Source organism: Musa acuminata, chromosome BXJ3-5, assembly GCF_036884655.1.
Source record: "Musa acuminata AAA Group cultivar baxijiao chromosome BXJ3-5, Cavendish_Baxijiao_AAA, whole genome shotgun sequence".
Classification (NCBI taxonomy): Eukaryota; Viridiplantae; Streptophyta; class Magnoliopsida; order Zingiberales; family Musaceae; genus Musa; species Musa acuminata.
Window position 1 is genome coordinate 5,034,384 of NC_088353.1, and position 22,399 is coordinate 5,056,782.

Below are 22,399 nucleotides of genomic sequence, written 5' to 3' on the forward strand. Positions count from 1 at the left end.
AGACTGAAATGAGTGTCCACAAAATAATGCATCACTATCATCGTAGTTGGAAAGTACAGCTTTACCGGATTCTTTCCTATTATTATCATCATTATTATTATTATTATTATTATAAATAATATATTGATAGTCTAATGCATTAATGTTAGGTCTTTTCTTAATAACCTAAGCTTTTATAAATGTGAGTTTGAACCTAATCTTTCCTTTAATATGCCAAACTTACACTTTTCTTAATCTCATAGGTTTTTGGGATTATTATTGATTCCCTAATTAAAATCTTTATGGGGCGTAATTGAATTCTTTTGCCAATGGAAATAAGCAAGAAGAAGATGACATGGATCTTGCCATGGATAATATGGTACTTGAGGTTCCACGGGAAGCCTCAAATGCTGCTGCCGAAGTCTCGCTCTGCAGTCGCCATGCTGAGATCACAAAAACTAGCTTTGTCTCAAACTAGTCAAGCCACGAGAAGATCAAAACCCATCTTCGGTATGTCCATAGATCATCGATGCAGCTTATGAGAACGTTGTATCCAAGTAGGAACAGTTCTCCCATCCTTCTAGCGTCGTCTAAAGAAACACAACGATGATATGTGGGCTTCCTTTCAACATTCTAATTTCTTCAAATTAACTAAGTCGATGAAGCTCTAATAAGGCATATTTCGGATGTCGGTCACGACCCACACCACGTCACACCCCTATAGAGGGCTACTTTCCTCCCACGTCGAGCCAGAGCCCGTATAGGGAGTCATCTTCTCAGTAAATTCCTATCCCGGAAAGCTCGAGACGACACTGCATGACATCGTTCCATGCATACTGGACGATGACCACACAAAGGTACGAACTCGCCACTCAGGGAGATCGGCCGCCATGCCAAATCCGTGTATTACCGATCCTCGGACAACAATATAAAAGTCCATGACCGGCATCTGGTCAGTGGAATGAAAAATGGAGAAAAACCACTGACTTAATCTGCGAGGGGCCTAAGTCGAGGATCCCCAACCTGGGTCATTTTGTACGAACACAACCACCCTCGAACCAGCTCGATCCCTCGTTGGAAACACGACCATCCCAACCCTAGGACCAGCTCGACTTCAGCGCTTCTTCTAATCAACCGAAAGGCACATCCTCAAATGTCGAAAACTCTAGACACCGACTCATGGATCAAGCCGTGCTGACTCCTTGGCCATGACATGTAAGTTCACTAACAAGCTCAAATTACGAGTTTTTTAACTATAATAAATTAAATATATGTTACTTATTTATTGTTCTCCAACTTGAGGTTATAATATGTATTATCTATTTCGGCTTACATCACAGTCTTTTGCTTCAGAATATGCTCATCTCATAACCCCCACATAAATCTTCGCCACCACATCCTTCCCGGCTACACGGAGGGGAGAAGGTGAGCCCTGCACAGAGGACAGGTTTCGCGGCCGACGTCAACCCACCTATCTATGCACTCCACATGGAACCCATGGGCGCAGTTGCCGAGCTCCCTCACCTCATGCCCGCGAGCCACCTCACTCAGGCAGATGACGCAGGTAAGCTCCTCCACCCGGCGCGTCCTCGCGAAGCTCGAGAACTCCACCACATGGAGCTGCCTCTTTATCAACGACGACGGGGTTTCCATGGCCGGGAAATAGAGCGCATTCTCTCCCCACGTTGGCGTCAGCGGCTCCGGCGGCCCGCACAGGCCGAGATAGAAAAAGACCAACGAGACTGCGAAGTCCACGTAGGCGAGGAACCGGAAGAAGAGCATTACCGGCTTGGGCAGCACCAGGACGTACGAATGAAAGGGGCCGGCCATGAGCTCCTTGTTGCACAAGGATGGATTCCCTGAGCTTATACATATACATATATAGGGAGATCACGTACTCTAATTTGGCTTTGCGCCGCCGTCGACGTCGACCACCAACCTGACGGGGGTTGGTGCTCGTGCGCACCTCACCGGTCAAACATGGTTTCCAAGGCCTTGGTTGGTACGACGGGGGCAACCGAAGCATGGAGATGGCTGTCACGCCAATCCCTAATTGATTATAAATGCCAATGATAATAATTACTTAGAGTTTAACATATATAAATTCTAACACTCTAACACTTTGAGTTTTTTTTCACACTTTGATTGCACTTTGTTATTTTTTCATATAGAAAAGGATGACATATTTATAAGCCCCAATAATTTCAAAATTGAAACAAAAAATATTTTATCTTGGATTTTTGGGTATTGATAGTACTATCATCGTAGTATTATCACCTGATATTAGGTAGTACCACTGTCCAGTATGATAGGATCATCGTTTCACAGAATCTTGGATATGAGTTCTGACTGTACCACCAACTGGTAAGGAATAAAAGTTTTGACAAAAGTAAAAGCTTAAATACTTTATCATCCCAATCAAGAAGGTATAGTGGTGTGCTGATAATGTTCTAAGAGAGAGAAGATTACAGTATATATAAACAGTGATACAGAAGAATAATGTGAATTGAAGTTGACAAATAGAAGGTGGACATGAACAGAACATACACAACGGGTAGGAAAACAAATAGCACTTGTTAAGTCGAATTTTGGTGTCGGATGTGAATAGGGATCGGGAACCAATCAACGTCTATTTTGAGTTCATCTCGAGTAAAAATAGTGTTGGGTGAGAAAAAAGCTCAAATGAAAATCCTACTTAAGTCAATTTATGTTTAGATGATTCGATCAAAAGTTGAATTTATCAAACGTAATTAAGCTGACCAATCTCACGCCGAAAACCATTTTTTAGTATGGTATGTAATTATTGAGTCTAAATTCATGATTACTGTAAAGAGTGTTATGTTCGATCATAAGTGAGATTATGAAGTTATATGTGGAACAAAAATAACGAGATTAGACTTGTTGGTTTAACTTTTTGTTGGCATGATATGATTGATAGAAGATAAGATTTCCTCAACTATACGAGAAAATCTATCTATTCTGTTGAGGGAAATCCTTTCTCAACGACTGCGATCTGCTTTTACTCTACTCATGAAGTCTCTCGCTTGTAAACACCATCTTGCGGAGCCTCGTAAGCTTCAAGTTGAAGTGACATATTGGTTGGATGAAAGTGACGTGACAACTACATATCAACATTGCATAGTGAAAAATTAGGAATAATATCGACCCACACATATGAATTGATGTTTAGCGATCTAATTAAGGTTCTATATATTGTTTATTCTTAATTTTTCAAGTATTTTTCAATTATAATTGAGTGGATACAATTTTTCCGTATTATATTGAGCCGATCAATGTTTAATAGAAGTAATAGATGAATATATTCATCTCAAAATTATCAATGTGGAAGTAAATGCTGAATAAACCTCGCACCAATAAGATTAGCTATTTAATATACAATAAGAGAGAGTTAAGAGAGACATTAAGTTAACTACCATTCATAATAACATATGAAAACCTTTGAGTATTAGATTAATGCATGCATCTATGGCAGACACATCACTGCAACAACCGGTCCCGTAGTTTACCAGATTCGTATAATCCTCCGAATATTGTGTTCTTACTTATATGACATGCATAATCCTTCAAAACAGAAGTCGGGATATGTAGTGGACGTCCTTATCATCTCCTTCTTCCTTCCTTTTTTTTGTTTTTTGCTTACCTCTTAGCTACCGACTGTTATCTTGTCAATTTTCTCTTTAATCTTCTTCTTCATCTATCAAATCCCCGTACACTCGAGGCAATATTAAGTCACAGCAATCGAGGCATATGATCGAACGAGGGATAATATTTTGATTCTTATAGTAAGGATGATTGTCAATTTCCTCTTTAATCTTCTTTAGAGAGCAAGGGAAAATGATACCAGATAGGGTTAATTATAGATTATGCTACGTAATTAGCTACCTTTAGCATCTCAGTCTTTATACTTTAAGGTACATTCTTATAGTTATGAAAATGAAATATCTAAGTCTATTTATCATAATGTTATCGGTTTATCAACGAAAACATAAAAATAAATTACAAAAATATAATTTTAATATTTCGGTTGGTGATGGTGAACGACATCGATGGTAGAAGATGGCAGCGCCGCTAGTGACTGCAGGTGGCTATTATGGATGAGAAGAGCAACGATGAGAGGTAAGGGTTGTTCGACAACTACGTTGATGATAGGTACGATGACGTACTTAACATTGAATTCTAAGACCCATATTTTTCTACTACCATCAGATACATCCGTAAGGAGCTCGACAACCGCTGGCTTACCAGCCTTTCAGAACTTATCTTCCTAATCAATGACAACCACAACGAATAGAACTCCTACGACGAGCGAGCCTCCCATCTCCCTTTTTTCATACCCATGCTAAAACTAATGCAGCAACGAGGGGAGCAGCAAGAGCCCCAGCAACTCAACTTTGGGTCAAGCAATTCACCCAATGGGTGAACGATGAGGTGACCAGGTGACCACCACCATCTGCATCGATGCCATACAATTGTCGAGCGACAAAAGGACCACCAATGCAAATGCCAAGCGATCCTTTTGCCGACGTTGACATAAATGTAGAGCGACACCACTCGACAACTGCGTTAACACCGACACAAATGCAGAGCGACGAAAAGACTACTCGATAATTACATCGACGTCAACATAAACGTAGAACAACCCTCACCTCTCGTCACGCCGCTCTCTTCATCCATAACAATCACCCTATTAGAATAAATAAATCTAGATAAATAATCTATAATTAACTCTACCAAACACATTAGACTAGAAAAGACTTACTTTGATTTTTGGAGGTGATGATGACAGATGTTGGCTGCTTCACGAGAATGTAAACACCCACCAATTTACCCGTATACCAAGGAAACAACGTTATACGACGGCCAGTAATAAATCAGAAGATTCTCTCTCAGATGAGAGAGTACAGAACACTTGCGATTGTAGCAGAAATGGATTACACTTTGGCTCAAATTATTTGTATTCGTTGGCTTTATATTAGCCTCGAGTTTGCGCCCAGCAAAATTAGTACATGAAAGCATGCATTAGCTTTATATGTATACCATAGTTTCCAAAATGGCCAACAGACGAACAATGAAAAATGAATGCAAACCATGCTACCACTCTGAACAAAGAACCATAAACCGTACCCCACCCCTCTCCCCTCCGATTGTAACCTCTTGGTCGAGTTGCCTGATAACATTTCGTAAATATATTCCTCCATTCGGAAAAACAAAATCAGAATACATCCTCGTCAAACCAATTTGGTTTTGTGCTGTTAATACTACAGTGTTGCTAACCAGAAAAGAGGCTCCTCGGAGTTCTCATTTCTATTCACGAGCCCGTTTTCTGGACTTGTGTATGCGAGTTTGGTTTAGAAACTTCTCTCCTCGAGCAGAATGTGTGATGCCTTCTCCTTGCAGCTCCCTCGTAACATCCTTCTTCAGCTCCTTCAAACTTCTGCAGAAATTTTAGATAGTAACTTATAGCATTATCAATGTGGTTAGCAAATAAGAAAAAGAAAATCAATAAAGTGGTTAGCCGAGGAACAAGGTTCTGCCAAACAACCTGGTAAAAGATGGTTTAAAAATTCCCAATGAACGAATAAATATATCCTCTGCTATCAACAGCCCATGATTATATTAATAATATATTAAGGCAACAACAATAGAATGGGGGTCATGGGCTTCACCAAGGGGTGCACTAAGATTTACTATTTGTCAAAAAATAATCCAAATTGCAAGTAAACAACACGGAAAGACTAACGGAGAAATAGAATCAAACCTGTCTGGATGTGATCCATCTTCTACGCCATGTCTGGATAACCATCGGATGCATCCAGTGTGAGGTGGAACCAACGATCCAGATATATGAAGTATTTCTTCATCCAAACTATATGACATTATATTGTCAATTGTACTAAAATGGGTAATGAGTTTCTTTAATAAACATCTAAGCATACAAATACTAATGAAGATAAAAGATGAAAACAAAATGTAAATTCTTTCCGCATTTCTAACAACTTAAGACTATAATTTTAGCATCTCACCAAAACCCAATTTGACTTTATTCACCAAGTTACTAGCTTCCAGAGGAGTTCAAAAAAATTAAGCAGGAATAGCTCTTGTCAGCCAACCTTTGTTCTTGTGCTTTTGGAGAATCATTATGACCTTTCTATTAGTTTCAACTAAAATCAATGGTCTATAGGAAGGAAACAACAGCTGATCCAAAGTCAACAACTGGAACATGAGGGAAGAGGGAAAAATAAAGAACTGACATATAATGATGTTCAGGCATCTCCCCCTCATGGCAGTTTTTTTCCCTCAACTCATGTCAGTTCTTTTTTGAGGGGGAGAAAGAAAAAGAACAGACACGAAGCATCTCTACTGAGACAATTAAGCACAATGTGTTTGTTATCCCATTTTATTATATCTCAGTACATATTCTGTACCTTAGTATCGAGGATGCAATAATTAGGTCAATTAAAAATTCATGTTGACAATTTTTTATGAGCTTGTGCTACAGACATATTCAGCAATAATCCTCTTATCACATGAAGCGGTAAGTGAAGCTACACCCCCAGATCCTCAAGCTCCAAGGACTTTCATATTGAGGTGTCATGAGTTGCAGCACAACAATTTGATGTACGTGTGTTCAAATTAGCATCTAGGTTTGCCCTACTTAGGGTTTAAGACCTTGGTGTTTGGGTTGCAAGTTTGGACAGTTTTATATTTTTATTATTCAGATACTTCCCCAAAACTCTTCTATGAGTATGCTAGAATATGTATTACAATAGGTTTGGGAGTCACAATAAAGAAGAGATTGAGATTTTTAATTTTAGCATTGAGTAGCCTAAGACAATATGGTCAAATAGGAACTCAGCCATTACTAGAGAACAGTATTAAAATGACAAGAATGTACAAGAACAAGATATCTGTAAGCTTGCACCTTTTGACTAAGAATTGTATCATGCTTCCAGTTTTAATAACATGCCGCTTGTGGGAGGAACTAGCAAAAACTCCTGCACCATGTTTCTGAGATGATGAAAAGAAAATGTCAAAATGAAGCGATAATGAACCCTTTTTACTATGTAAAAGTACCTTAGAATCCTAAAAAAGGAAAATACAAAATCTTACAATCTTATATCTAAACTCTTCACGAATGTCTTCCAACATTATGGCAGCTGAAGAAAACCCCAATACAATCACATGAATGGATTCCTTTCCCAGCTTGACAACTTTGCCTTCTGAAGAGTCAAACCACATTGAATCAAGAAGAATCCAAACATGAGAAAAAGGCTCAGACTTCATTATTCTATTGCAGAGTTAAACTGCCTAGTTCCGTATAGCCAGATATTAATCTTGAGATACAATTTCGAAATTGGGCATACAGAACCGATAAAGCAAATAGTAGCAACAGATGGCAAAAAACAGACCCTTAGCATCATCAATAAATATCAAGACATGAGCAATCTACTTTGGAAAAGGCATGGTGAGAAACTAGTTTGTACAGAGATGCGTACTTCTGTACCATGCTAATATGTCTCAAAAATGGCATCCCATTGCCACTTCTGCTGGTTTGATATGCACAGCACAAGACTATATGAATAATCACAAACCTTGTGGTGAAGCACAGGACAATAATGGAGCTGCTCCATGGTGCCAAAAGTGCATCATATCAACATAAATTGGTTTAAAGGTTTTTGTTTTTCATATAATTAATAAGAAAATAACATAGCAACTTCAAAGAAACCATATTCCAAGAGAACATGCAAAAAGATGGCCATAGAAATAGTAAGACAGTAAGACTCCTAAAGGAGTGAATGTATATGACACTTTGCTGAGTAACATAATATTTGGGAAAGGAGGTAAAGAAGCACCACAGAACATGATGGACTTATTAAAACAATATGAAATAGGTTTCAGTAGGAAACTTAATTTCTGTTGCTGATGACACTCATAAAATCAAAATCCACACAACTCATAACAAAAAAATCCTCACATAAAAGTACAATAGAATGAAGGTGCTAAGCACAAGGTATGAGAGTATAATAACAGAAAATGGCTCAATAGTGTGCAGTTTAGTGCTAGCTCGGAGTGGTCAGCAAGCAAAGCATGGAACATAACCTAACATGATCACATTTAGAAAGTTCCCAAGAATCTTTCTCATAATAAAACCATGCATCATTCTTTACAATCCAAACTAAGTCAAAATCTCTAGGAGTATCTTTCATTTTTAGATTGCATATCCTTGAACTCCCTCCCCCCCCCCTCCCCCCTTCGTCCTCCTCCTCCTCTTATCTAAACAGCTTCACAAGTCAGAAAAGCATATATTAAACATTTCACCTCAAAAGCAACTTACTAGCCCTTTTTTTTAAAGAATGACTCAGGCTGGAAGACAATATGATATAAGAGAGAATCTGTAATACAACATGTTCAGACACAAAAAGTACAAGCATAAAATAGAATGATTTGTGAAATGATGTGCTTTACCTAATAACATGTCTGGCCTAGGAGAGAAAATCAGCAAATTTGCTTTCACTTTAACTTCAAAATATGGGATTAGCCCCGAAAGAATCTTCGCATGCTCGCCAGGAATATCAATTTCATATGCCAATATCACGCCATCAAATATCTCATCATATCTATTGCAAAAGGAAAGAAAAGAGTTGTTGAAGCACTTATAGAGACATTGCTTCATTTTGTGTGTATTGCATTATTTGCAACAAGACTGATGAAAAGATAACCAACATTTATGACTAGATATATTTTTAAATGAAATAACCAAGAGAGAAAGTAGTTTTATGAACATCACTTAGATTAGCAAACACAACTTGGTGGTGGTTATGGCTTTTTTTCGTTTTTTACTCTGGCATGTTCATGTTTACACACGGGAGGAATATTGAACCCAGAGAGGATTAGACCATAGATCCAAAGGATCTTTTTGACATTCCAAAATGGTTTACAGTTGGCTTAAGGCTGTCAAAAGGAAATCCAAGAAATTGTAGGGCCAATAAAGAGTAAGAAAACAATCGGTAGCAAACTAAGTCCAGTTTTTCCCACCAAATTATCAAAGTAACTACTTAACTTAGTTAAGACCCAAGCTTTAAGCATACAAACAGAAACAAATCGACATGCAATGAACCAGCATCATCATACATGTCCCCATCCAATCATCTTTATCAATAAGTTGTCTATCATGCTTCCTTCTATCACTAATGAGAAAACAAAATTAAGTCTCTCAAAAGTTCATCTCTTAAATAACATCAAAGGAGCAAGTGCATCAAACATTACATAAATAGTGGACAAAACAAGATGACAGATTGTAACTTTCATGTGAAATATAAGATCTTTGCCCTTATGACGTGGAAAAACCAAGGTGGTTGCTATATTACCCTTTAGAAAGTGGAACCAGAAAGATTAGATATTACAATTTCTTCAAGAATTAGACAAAAATGTCTAACAATTGTTCCTTACATTATACATACATGAGAGAATCATAGTTTTATCCCCAACAATTCGCAATATGAAATAGGGGACATGAGAACGTACCAATAAACGAAGAAAAGAGAGGAACTGGGAACAAAACGGACAAAGAAAAACTTCGAACCGAAAGATTTCATAGAGGAGGGGGTTACGAAGGGCGGGGATGGCCTACGTGAAGAGCAGGGAACTGAGCTGGCGAAGGACAGCGTGTCGGACCTTGTTGGCCTTGGAAGGGTGGACGTACACCACCAGGTCCGCCTCCGCCACAGTCAGCCCGTCCATCGCCCACCCGCCTCGCCCCGCTCCACTCCGCCCAATCGATCTCGCTGGCCGCGACGAGATGAATCGGCTTCGCCCCCCTCGCTCGTCGTCCCCTCCTCAAAACCCTAGCAGAATTAGGCGGCGCAAACCCCACTCTTCTACCTCTTATTACGGGTAACCGGCGCTTGTCGGGTGCGGATCCGAATCGTTCTACTGTTCGCCAGGTTTGAAGGAATTATTGTCCCGCCCGCGGCTCCGCCTATCACGCACTCATTCAACGAAAACCCGACCCGAAATCGATCCTGTAACCGCAAGATGGTCCGCCGGGTTCGGGTTCCGCCTCGACTGAGTGGATCCGATTACCACTCCCTTCTATTTGAATCATTCTTTTCACAAATAAATAAATTATTTATTTTTATGTCACATAAGACGAGTCTTCTTTATCTAATGGGGACTTAAAATTTAGTTAAGCTGAATTATCTTTTTTCTAAGGAAAAAGGAGAAGCCTTATTGAAACAAATAAACATGTGCTTCAATTTGGTGAGGATGCAAATCTTCAAGCTATAATAATATATTTTATTAGTTTGTCGAATGCGGCGAAGACTCTGAGTACGTGTCAATTAGGCATCTTTTGGCCGGAATGACGAGGACAATCGATGTTGTCATCAAAACACGTGGCATTTTGCTGGCAAATCCTTATCTGTTTAGTTTACTCTCATAATTATTCTTTTACAGTAACTGATTTGATTGTTGTATATTATTTCATGTCCAAGAAGTCTAATCCACTCGTATACATTTATTTTTTATATTATTATTTACATTCAACGAAATTCATGGATCTAAAAATTATTGTGATCAAACCTAATTTTTTTAGTTGCAGACAAACAATATACGAGAATATCATATTACATATTGTGATCAAACTACAACCGATATATATAGCATTGGTGTTAATCCAGAGCTCATAAGTCTATCAGATTTTTTTTAACCTCAGAGATTTTTTTTTTTTTTAATTTGCATGCTTCGAAAAGATAAAATTATATGGATACGTCTATCATCCAAAACGAATAATTAATCAAATGATCCCTTATCATATAGCATTTATTTCCTTCCACAAATGACTATTTAACACAATAAAATGCATCACTAAGGCATTAATATATTTAATCAATAGTAATTTATTATAAGATATGATTCGAATCTCGAATTTCATCATTTATTTTTTTTAAAAAAATATTAATATAAAAATACATGAGTGGACAGATATTGCTCTTTGTCATTCTTTGCAATCACTCGTCACGCGCGGCAGCACGAATCAAAGAGATTGGGGAAGAAATTAATTAATAGTTGTGACGCACGCAACAATTACATCATGTTCTCAGCAATCATTTTGATTTGATTGGAAGATTATATTAGGGGAGACCAATGAAATGGGTCAACAAAAAGAAATCCTGTCAGGCTGCCATCGGTCACTAACATTTTTCGCGAGTCTTCATCCGCCGAAAGTGGAGGGGACAAAGATAATCGTCGTTTATGAACGCATCGTTGTTTACTGATTGAATTAGATGGCATGCGTTGCATGGTCTACTAATTTTTATTTGTCCAGGCTAAATATGTGGTCACGGGAAGCACCAAACCTGAAAACGATTAAGCTGGTTTTAATCTACGATGATATGAGTATTATTTACTCTTGTATCGTCATAATAATAAGCATCCTCAGGTAGATCGGGTTTTCAGGACGTGATTTGGATTTAGGAATTTTATTTATTCTTGTATTACCATGAGTATTATTTACTCTCCATGAATCATAGTAGCTGAGATTCTCAGGTTTTACTAAAAATATATATAAATATAAATTTATATAAGGTGAATTTTTTTTAAAAAAAATCATGTTGTAGAGTATCTTAACTTTAAAAATTTTTCACGGAGCAACCCTTGTTGCTGCGTGAAAATATCACTTTACCACTGCACTGTTATCTTTCACGCCCTTTTATTATTGTATTCACTAAATCAAATTTATTATTGTGCGAGGAAGGAGGGGATATGATTCTCGATATTAACAAAAGTACAAGTGATTGTTTTGGCCTTAAGCAAAGAAGAGGAGGGTTCGTGGTAAATAATTGAGGTATAAATAGAGGGGTCGTGAAAGTTACACTTTTGTTGTTGGATCCAACCAAATTCGATGGAAGCCAATGTGCCTCCATTATTAGGTGGATTCGATTGAGGCATCTTTCTTAGTTAGGAAAGTGGACCATAAAAATTACGGTAGTGGTGATGGGCCCTTTTACGATAGATTCGACGAGATAAAAAAAAGAGAAGATAATGATAAAGATAATGCTAGGTATAGGTTTTACAATTGGCCAGAAAAGAATACCTTAAATAGTACGATGATAATTCTTTTGACTATAAGGTCAATGAGATAAAAGGAGGAGGAAGACGATACAAGACAATAACACAGGCATATCGTATCAGAATTAAAATATTTAGTTATAAAAAAATATATTTTATGAGAATTTGGGTACTTTCTGAAATAACATGACATCAATAACATGACGTTATTTATATGTAAATAACGTCAATAACATGACGTCATTCCAGATTGAAGCATGACGCATGCGTGCGACGTGTATTCGCTAGTGACCTCACTTTCGTACCAAACCTGACGTCAGAGGTGAGACGATACGTGGGTCCCACTTCAAATGAGAACAAACGCCACACTCATAGAAAACGGCGACTAGATGAAACCAAGTCAAGACCGTATCTTATATCTGCGCATCGCGTTTCCCCGTTCGACCTCGCACAACCTTCTCTCGCTCGCTCGCGCGCTCTCCCGTTTCCCGCTCAGTCCGATGGCAGACCAACTTCTCTCTGCGGTCTCCGACTACGTCTCCATCCCGGAGAGTTACGTCCGCCCGGAGTCGCAGAGGCCTCGCCTCAACGAAGTGATCCGAGGAGCCAACATCCCCACCATCGATCTCGGCTCAGAGGATGAGCTCCAAATCATAGCGCAAGTCGCCGACGCCTGCCGGTCTTTCGGCTTCTTCCAGGTACGTCGTCAGGTACTCCATGATGCTGTGTATCATCGTGGTCATGTATACGTATACGTACACAGGTGGTGAACCACGGAGTGCCGCTGGAGTCGATGCAGAAGATGATGGCAGTGGCTTCGGAGTTCTTCCGCCTCCCTCCCGAGGAGAAGGCGAAGCACTACTCGGACGACCCAGCAAAGAAGATGAGGCTGTCGACGAGCTTCAATATCAAGAAGGAGACAGTCCGCAACTGGAGAGACTATCTGCGGCTCCATTGCTATCCGCTGGAGGAGTTCGTGCCTGGTTGGCCTTCCAATCCCGCTTCATTTAGGCAAGATTTCACTCCCATCTCTCTCTCTCTCTCTCCCTCCATCTAATGTCAAGAACTTTATAGACTATTATTTGTTGACCGGAAGCTGGAGAAGACCTTCCACCCAGTTTTTGTCAGCGTCATGTTGCCCGTCTACATTTCGCAGATGAGATCAGGGTGAGAACCTTATTCCTCAAAAAATAGGACAAGAAGATGCGTCCAAGATATATAAACCCCACAAAAGATACTAATCATATATAGGATGGTCCAAATCTGAGATTCGATGCGCATCTAATACATGCAGACACTCTGCACACGGAGATCACGCCATGCAAATTCTTGGCAGCAAGTGATGACTGATGAGCTCACTTTATATTCTTACCTTCAGGACTGCATGTAGGAGAGAAGCACAACAACAGACCACTCTTTCCCTGGTTTAAGCCTTGCATGTTGCCACTGTTCATGCATTACTATGAAACATCGACTCTGTCAAGGGAAGGGCGAATCAATTATGGATACCTGCTTGAATTATGTAGCTTGAAATAAGGAATTTCTTTGTCAATCTTGGAGTAGGACCAATGACATATATCTCGATCAATGACACATCTGCTCAAAGCACTAGCTGATCCCCTTCAATGTTTATCCACATAGAGGAAAAGTCCTCTCCAACTTGTTGAAGATGTAGAAAATGGTCCCTCTTTCTTGTAAATGGAGACTTCTCACCTAAAACGTATACTCGATGTTTTTCTTCTCTTTGACAAGTACAAAACGGGCAGACATTTCAAAGATGAAAGATGAGAGAGAAGACAAGGAAGAACGAACAGTAACCCTTTTCTTTTTTTCTCTGAGGGTGGCAAATGTAGGTCATTTTTGCACCTTGTATCTATTAACTATTCATCAACGCCCTTCTGGTCCTCGATTAACATGTGATAGGGAAATGAAAGATGTAGCAGACAGATAAGCATACATACATTTACTATCAGAGGCTCACACACAGCATGTGAAGTCACATGAAAGGTTCAAAGCAAACAGTTGGATCATAAGCTACTGGGTGCATCACAGATCTATAACAGGTGGTATATTTAATCTTTGCCTCAGAGATTATAAGCTCTTTGCTTTGTTCATAGATCAATTCGTTCTCCATGTCATGAAGAACCTAATCGTTCTGCCTTTCTCTGTCTCAGGGATGTGGTTAGCACTTACTGCAGGGAAGTCCGTCGACTAGGGTTTCGACTCCTGCGAGCAATATCGCTGAGCCTTGAGCTGGAGGAAGGCTACATGGCGAAGGTGCTGGGGGAGCAGGAGCAGCATATGGCCGTAAACTACTACCCAAAGTGCCCAGAGCCGGAGCTCACCTACGGCTTACAGGCTCACACCGACCCCAACGCCCTCACCGTCCTGCTTCAGGACCCAAACGTCGCTGGGTTGCAGGTTCTCAAGGACGGCAAATGGATCGCTGTCAATCCGCAACCCGACGCGTTGGTCATCAACATCGGTGACCAACTACAGGTACCGATGCTTTTGACGAACTCTGGCCTTCGTTGAGATCTGCTCTTCTTGTCCTTCAAATATACTCTACATATAATACTAATTTTCCTACCGAGGATGGTCAAATAGTCAGAAGAATACGGTAGAAAGCATGGAAAAGAAGCAACATTGTTGTTAGTACTTTCAGCCATTTGGTATACGTCTCCATCTAAGGATCAAAGCTTAGTTGTTGCCATTTGGTACTTTCTGCAACTGGGGGAAGAAGGGTAAAAGCATCACAAACACATGCATGCTTATTTCCTCTGGCGAACATGGACGAAGAGTACTTTTTCCTCCTAGTCTTGTGATCTAACGTTGGGCTTGAAAGAATAGGTGGGTTTTTCCAAGCTCACACCATGGGCGGTACTATAGTCAACGGTCAGCATGGCCATTTCCTTGCCCGCCACTGCTTCCAAGCCAAAATCTCTTGTTCCAATGTTGGTCTTCTTTGACCAGCATTTGATTTTACTTGCGTTCTTAAAAGCTAATGTACGTTGGGAGGTAGCAGATCCCCGAGTCAAGAATATGATTAGTTCTTGACCGCACTGGAAAACAATGGGTACTGCACGCCGTGGAATCCTGGTAAACTTGATGGATGCTTGGTCTTTGTACTCATCTGTCTTTTCGTGGTCATCGTGATCATCTTGGAATTGGCTATGATCCTACAATTGACCTCCATCTTTTGTGAACTAGTCTTCCACTGTCACGAAACAATCTCCTGAGCATCTTCAAAAGAGATATAGACTGCTTTGGTTCCATGTATGAGATCAGCTGTCAGTTGAACAGGTGAGCGGTAGCTGATGCCAACTGCTCTTGACCATGTTTGTCGATGCCCTCTTCTTCTTCCAATTGTCGAGCGGCTTCTTCTTTTCATGGATTGATCGAGAAGAAGGTGACGTTTGTCCATTGGCGCGACTATGTTGATGCAGGCACTGAGTAACGGAAGGTACAGGAGCGTGTGGCATCGAGCGGTGGTCAACTCGGAGAGGGAGAGGATATCGGTGGCGTCGTTCCTCTGCCCCAGCAGCAGCGTGGTGATCAGCCCGCCGGAGAAGCTCGTCGGCGACCGGGCTCGGCCCGTGTACCGGACCTACACTTTCGACGAGTACTACAAGAAGTTCTGGAGCAGGAACCTGGACGACGACCATTGCTTGAAGCTCTTCGAGTGCTAATGGCTTGCCGACGAGGGAGGAGGCATCCCACGCGACCCAGGATGGCGGCCTACGTTGCTGGTATCGTGGCCACATCAGCAAGTACACCAGATGATCTGGCATGCTGCTTCTTGACATGCCTCCGCGCTGTCCACGGTAAGCTATGGACGTATTAAGTTTTTGGTATACGGAGGCAAATTCGTAGTGCTCATACGAAGCTTTCAGACATGGCAATAATGTCTCTTCCTTGCAAATAGAACCGTCATCAGTATCTTTACGTTGCTTGTAAGTATGATATAAATAAATGGTTTGCTGGAGATCCTGCGAAGGAAAGATACGAAGGCCTTGCTAAAATAATTCATCCAACAAAACACGAATAACAAGATTTGATCAAAACAGGCAACGATTAAGATGATACCTCATGATTCGAGTGGCATGGATGCAATAGATCATGGACAAAGCTTATAAATCTTCTATCCTCTTTTTGTTCTCTCTTCAAAATCATGTCCATATGTGAAAGAAATGACAAGCTTCCACCTTTATCATCACTACACATCATCTCCAGTTATATGATTTATCCTTCGAGTTACAATCATCCACACAAAAGATAAATTTCCAATTAACTTTTGGCTTCATGAGGGTCAATAATTCCACAGCCATATACAGATGACAATTGTCACACATAAATAGACGAATCATTTTGATCTGAAAGATGCATTTGTCAGTATGTGAACCATTTGTCAGAGGCAAAAATGCAAAGCCTAGGCTGGAAAAGTTTCAACCAAAAGATCTCAAATGCAATCTCCGAAGACACTTGTGTTAACCTCCCACTAAGAAAAATAAACAAGACAGAGAGAGAAAGTTATTGGAATAACATTGCAAATTTGCTTTCTTACTTGCGACAAGATATAAAGTTCCACGTCCAAAGCCACCACTAGCTGGAGATTCAAGACGAAAATAATTGCATGAAAAGAATGAATGCATATTCTTGCAAGGGGGCTCAAAACCCTGCTGAACTTAGAAAAGTTTAAAACTAGTGAGGTGAACTGAAAAGAGCTCGACCAATGATACCGGTTGCCTCGATGTAACGATCCACACAACGTGAGATGCAACTACTCTCACTTCCACTCAAGCTTGTTCCAGGCTTTGCGATGCACCTAACAAAGCACTTGCTCCTTACTGTCTGTAGCACAAATGCAGCGCATTAACTTAAGACAAATGAGCAATGACACAGCCAAACATGGTTAGTAGAACTTTAAATGAAATTGAGCCACAAAACGACAACCAATGAAGGTGTACAGAATGAACCAACTTGCACAAACTTTTAACTTTTGGTGCTATGTTCATGTGCATGATAACATAGTAATAGTGAAATTTGTCATTATCTCGTTACAAGGGTGGTAATGATTCCCGATGGATTCTAAAAAGATTGAAGGTTCAATTCCTCATATCAGGACTGTGTGCTCGTTGTTTGCAACTTATGCACTTCTCACCCTTGTGGTGGTTGTTTGGCACTTTGTGTGCCCATCCAAACCTTGTTTCTCTTCCTCACATGTGAGGCCAGGTCATGCCCAAGGTGGCAACAGTAACAGAAAAAACACGAAATATACATCAAGCTTAAATCATATTTCTGTGAGACAAAGTAAAGCATACTGTGATTTATGATGGTGCAGTTGGTTTAGAAGGCATTAATTTAATTTATCACAAAGTGGTATAGCCAAACAAAACTATCCATAGTCAAACTCATTCAGACTGAATTGAGATCTCAGGAAACAATCTCTTCAGTGTACTCTGAGGCTGCAGCTCCCTCAAAGGCATTTGAGAGGCTACCAAAAGTTGGATCAAAAGATCGTTCCATAAACGGACCCCAAGATCCTGATGCAAAATCTGAAAGAGAAAAAACTTCATGGTGGAAAATTGAGAACATAGGCACTGATTTTTTTTGAACTAATTAAGTTGTTTTGAAGTGTATATTTCCAATTTTTTTACAACGAAATCAACTATATCAGCATATTTGCTTGCAAATATTACTAGGAAACATGCTTTTTTTCAGTGATGGAAAGCAAATGCTTTGCCCGGACATTTATGAAACTGATATATATGATTAAGGTTATTGGTTATCTTTATCACCCCCTCCTCGACCAGTGCTACAAATCCAGTTTATCTTCCAGGTAGCCAAAGAATCACAAATCATTCTAAAGACAAAAAACATTTTGCAGATACAATGCACTGACCAGTTCGCCAGAGAATAATCTTTAATACATCTAATGATTATATTGCACAAATTAGAGTCACAATACAAACTCAGCATTAGTGATACCGTAAAAGACACATTTGAACAGCAGAATATTGCCTGGGTAATTTTTAATGGCTAAAACCATTACTATCAAGCTATATCAGTTGTTTCCAGTGCAATGATTGCCAGCATATATTATTCACTTACACAGAAATATCTAATTTTTAAACTGATACTACCAGATAATACTGACATGCCATAAAACTGTAATTAAATTTAACAATCATAACAGTAGTGACAATATAATACTATGCCATAAGATAATTTACAAGCATTTAAAAATAGAAGATATTCTACCACATATATAAGATTTTTGTTTAGTTGTATTCAAAGTTTCCAATCACATAATCTGCTTGATTGAACTTTGGAAGCAGAGGTAATCACTAAAGATAGTAAGTGGTTATACATTTGACCAGTGCATGGAACGAGATAATAGAAGTTACAAATTGTACGATAGACACCTATCCTGGATGACGATGTTTATTTACAAAAGCCATCTTTTTATTTTGTTTTCACTGGAATTCTTCATGGAGGGATATTTTCTTGTGGCTTATGGCTTTTAAAAGGCTGAGGAAATTGCTAAGGGTAAGCCCCTACTGTAATAAACTTAAACAAATAAAATGTTGGGATACTCTTAAGAAAAGAAATGAGCATCGTTGGTGAGCTACTCAAACTAACCCGACACTAGACCAACCAGGAGACAATAAACACAACACATTCTAATGGTCACCCTATAAGCTCATTAAATTTTCTTTATTTCGCAATGTAGATTAGATATATAGCCATAGACATTTTCATAATTTCATTTCATCAGAAGATGTGATAGTTTGGATTCCCTGAATGTGCCACATACATATGACTTCAGCTTTGGCCAGTTTTAGGGTAGAGGAAGAGATTTACTAACTAGCCTTCTAAAAATTGAAAACGGGTACATGCATTAAATGCAATAATCCATAAGTTCAATCCATCAATAAACTAAGTGTACTTGACGATGGATGTGCAAACAATCTGTCTCTTGTCAAGAATACCCAGAAAGCTATTAATGTGGTGTACGGATAATACCACATAACAAAGATCAAAGCGAACCTAATAATCATGGGGGAACAGATTTTCCAAAGATGGCCCTAAAATCGTAATAGAAAAGACGAAAGAAACTCGTTTAACACCAACACGAACAATACGGCGACTTAAACAAAGATCGAATGGATCGGCCACAGACGACGATGGTTTATCGAATCTCAAGTTCGAATGTCACAAACAAATCGAGAAACAAATTGAACAAACACAGCAGCAAGCAGTATAATCTACTGAATCAGTCAAGGAATCAAGGTCTTGAGCGCCAAGGAGGTTACCTCAAAGAACTCTTCGGCATAGGCCTGGGCAAGCTGGGACTTGAGCTGGTCCATGAGGACCTCGGGCGACGGGGCCGACTGCCCCGACGACGCGCTCGACGAAGAAGGCAACGAGAAGGGATCCATTGGCAAAGGGGAGGCGACGAAATCTGGCGCTCGATGCTGCCGCAATCTGCTCCTCCCTTTCTTGCGGTCGAGGAGGCGGAGAAGGGGAACCCGAATACAGACAAGCGATGAACAGAAACCTAGTTTGTGAAACGTGACGCGCTCTGCATATGTATACGTACAATATAGCGGCGTACACGAACCGGTTTCGAAACAGACCGAACCCAAACCGGCTCCCAAATTAAGAAGGTGGCTCATCTTTTGGAGTCAATTTAAGATTGTTTTTGAGTTAAATCATTTCATCCCTTTTAACAGTGTTCGAAATATGCAGCTAAAACTACCAATTATATCCACTCCATATAGATTGGATCGGCACAGATTCATGAAATTACATCTTAATTATGTAAATTATTTGAGATTCTTTTTAACCGTGAAAAGAGGAGGCAAATATTGCACCGTTCGCATGCATCTCCTAAAGCCATTGACCGCAGCATTTCTTGATCGTATATCCACTTCTCTGTGGAGTAAGATATACATGTACAAAACAATCATGTCTGGAAAATATTAGGTTGAAGATGATTTAGCTGAGCTATTATAATGAAAGAAAACCTAGTGAAAGAAAGTTCCAAGACCTTGCTTTATATAGGTTGGGGCCATGCAGCTGGTCCTTGGTTTCTTGGTGGTACTAACAACAGCCTTAGAGAAAGTATTAATTACTCAGCCACTTTAGCAGATAACAGTAAAAAGGGGTTTCCTATGATCCAAAACCCTAAAGATTCTCTGGGCTTAATCCTCTCCTTCTTCGAGGCAACAAACAAAAGCACTGAGGAACTCATCAGTTGAAGCCCATGACATGCATGCAGCATGCAGCACGCGGCAGTCGGTGTTGGCACGGTGGGCGTGCAAACCAAATGCATGCCATGGAGTGGGGGCGACAGGGCAGAGGAAGACTTTGGAGATGGTCCGCGCTCTCAGTTCTGACTGACAACTTCTCACTGTCATCTTTACTCTTTTTGTCTCTTGTGTGCACAATTTGTTTCCTTGTTCCACTTCATCAATGGAGCTACGGCGTTACTTGCGTTTCTGCAACTCCTTGCTCGCTGAACATGGTATGTGGCAGTGGTCTTGGGTCGAACACCTTCCTGCCATCAACTGTAACGGTGGACAGCCAATAATGCAAGAAGTGAGGAGAGTCATCACATGATAAGTAGAATACCGCACCACTTGAAAGAGAGGTCGTTCTCCATGGTGGCCCTCGTGGTGGCGGTGGCGGTGGTAATTGGTGGAATCGATCGGCCGAAAGGGAGATATATAGGCGCATCAGGGACTGCTGCTACAGCCACGTTTTCATGGTGGACGATGGGAGCGCATCCAAGGGATGGAAACAGATGGCAAAAGGCTTCATCCACGTCGTCTCTCCCCAAAGCTTAGAACTTGGACCACCATGGAAGGAAGATGAGGACACACTGCACCATCTTGTCTCTGTTCTCATTGGAAGGAAGGAGGTAACACCAGACCTGTGGATAAGTTAGCTGCTGCATATGAACTGAGTGTGAGAAGAAGGCTGTGTTATCTGAGTGTGAGAAACACACCTTCCTCCTAAACCAATGATGATGATGCATTTATAGACAGAATCTAGTGATTTATGTGTGCATTTCTAAGGGTTGGATTGAGCACAAAAAAGATCATAGAGAAACAGATGGAACATTTGGTTCACCAAATGGAAGCTCCTTATGACATGATCTCCAGCACCATAAATGGTTTAAGTTGACTTCATTGCTTAACATATGTAGTAGAATGTGGTGCTAAGTTCCACCAACATTTACTTCCACTACACATTTGTTTTAATGGAATAAAACAGAAGATTTCCAAATTAAAGTAACTCATAAAAAAAGATCTTAGAACTTAGCTAACTGCACAGTAAACTGTCTTACCAACAATAAACTTTCTATATGATCTTAGAAGTTAGATATCTTATATGAAGGCTTTTTATATTCATTATCATAAAGACAAGCTGTTCTATGAAAATAGCATTCTGAAGTGTTCAGCAACTTTGAATCAATAGTAAAGATCAAATTTATAGCAGGTCTGTGACATGTTCACTTGGTATTGGTCTTCCTTCCTTTCTCAAACAATATTGTTGAGTTCATTATATGATCTTTCCCTCCCCCCATTGTTAGACATTGCAGCAGACCTTTTTGCACTAATCTCTTCTTATCAAGTGAACCCTTTGGGGAAGAAAATTATGATCATGAGTCCATTATTCAACAACATTTTGTTCCAGTCAAAGTCCTATTCATGAAAATGAGATCTTTCACATTATGTGGACATATATTATGAAAAGCTAACGTGAGAATAATCTTTTCTGGATTCTGCACACCTTCATAATCTCCATCTATTTCTGAGTGTGTACTCTGAGAGGAATCCACAGACTTTTGACTAATAGGCCTCGGTAATTAATCACTTGTTTGATTCATCCAAAACGAAAAGGTCTCTTGCAATGGCTTTGTTTCTCCATATCATCTCTTCAGCTCACTCCATTCACAAGGCTTCAGACCAGACCATCTGTTCTTCCTCACCATCTGCATTGTTGGTGAATAACATTTTGTCCAATACGTTAAACCCTCTCAATTTCTCATGCTCTTAAAGATCTATAAAAAGATGATAATAACATGTATTTGCTCAAATTAGTCTAACATGCTATACCAGTTAAACTGCACTCATGTTGATTACCCACACAAGACTTTGGATTACAAGTTCCAAAGGGTAGAATGAATCTTAGTTTCTATCCTTGGGATAGAAGAAAAGAGCCCCCTAAATATAATGTTTCACATAGATCAACACTTTCAGGTTTCTTGTTTTATCTTTTGTTTGATCTTTCATGTGTCATTTCAACTCTTATTTAATGA

The 22,399-nt window shown here is 39.8% G+C and overlaps 3 protein-coding genes across 3 annotated transcripts; 1 reads left to right on the forward strand and 2 right to left on the reverse strand.

Annotated features, from left to right (window-relative positions):
• Positions 1 to 4,871: 4,871 nt before the first annotated feature.
• On the reverse strand, positions 4,872 to 9,858 carry LOC135638150 (uncharacterized). The gene is made up of 6 exons (XM_065151125.1): positions 9,632 to 9,858; positions 8,467 to 8,618; positions 7,111 to 7,220; positions 6,923 to 7,008; positions 5,759 to 5,866; positions 4,872 to 5,434 (listed from the first exon to the last, which is right to left on the reverse strand). The coding sequence occupies exons 1-6, from the start codon at positions 9,739 to 9,741 to the stop codon at positions 5,305 to 5,307; spliced, it is 696 nt and encodes a 231-aa protein (XP_065007197.1). The 5' UTR covers positions 9,742 to 9,858; the 3' UTR covers positions 4,872 to 5,304.
• A 2,634-nt stretch (positions 9,859 to 12,492) lies between these two features.
• LOC135637638 (flavanone 3-dioxygenase 2-like) lies at positions 12,493 to 16,070 on the forward strand. Its single transcript, XM_065150305.1, has 4 exons — positions 12,493 to 12,767; positions 12,833 to 13,080; positions 14,244 to 14,568; positions 15,516 to 16,070. Exons 1-4 carry the CDS (start codon positions 12,570 to 12,572, stop codon positions 15,756 to 15,758), a joined length of 1,014 nt encoding a protein of 337 aa, XP_065006377.1. The 5' UTR covers positions 12,493 to 12,569; the 3' UTR covers positions 15,759 to 16,070.
• Positions 16,071 to 16,199: 129 nt separating this feature from the next.
• On the reverse strand, positions 16,200 to 20,492 carry LOC103984440 (uncharacterized). The gene is made up of 4 exons (XM_065152945.1): positions 20,315 to 20,492; positions 19,386 to 19,654; positions 16,809 to 16,920; positions 16,200 to 16,567 (listed from the first exon to the last, which is right to left on the reverse strand). The coding sequence occupies exons 1-4, from the start codon at positions 20,490 to 20,492 to the stop codon at positions 16,557 to 16,559; spliced, it is 570 nt and encodes a 189-aa protein (XP_065009017.1). The 3' UTR covers positions 16,200 to 16,556.
• Between the last annotated feature and the right edge of the window lie 1,907 nt (positions 20,493 to 22,399).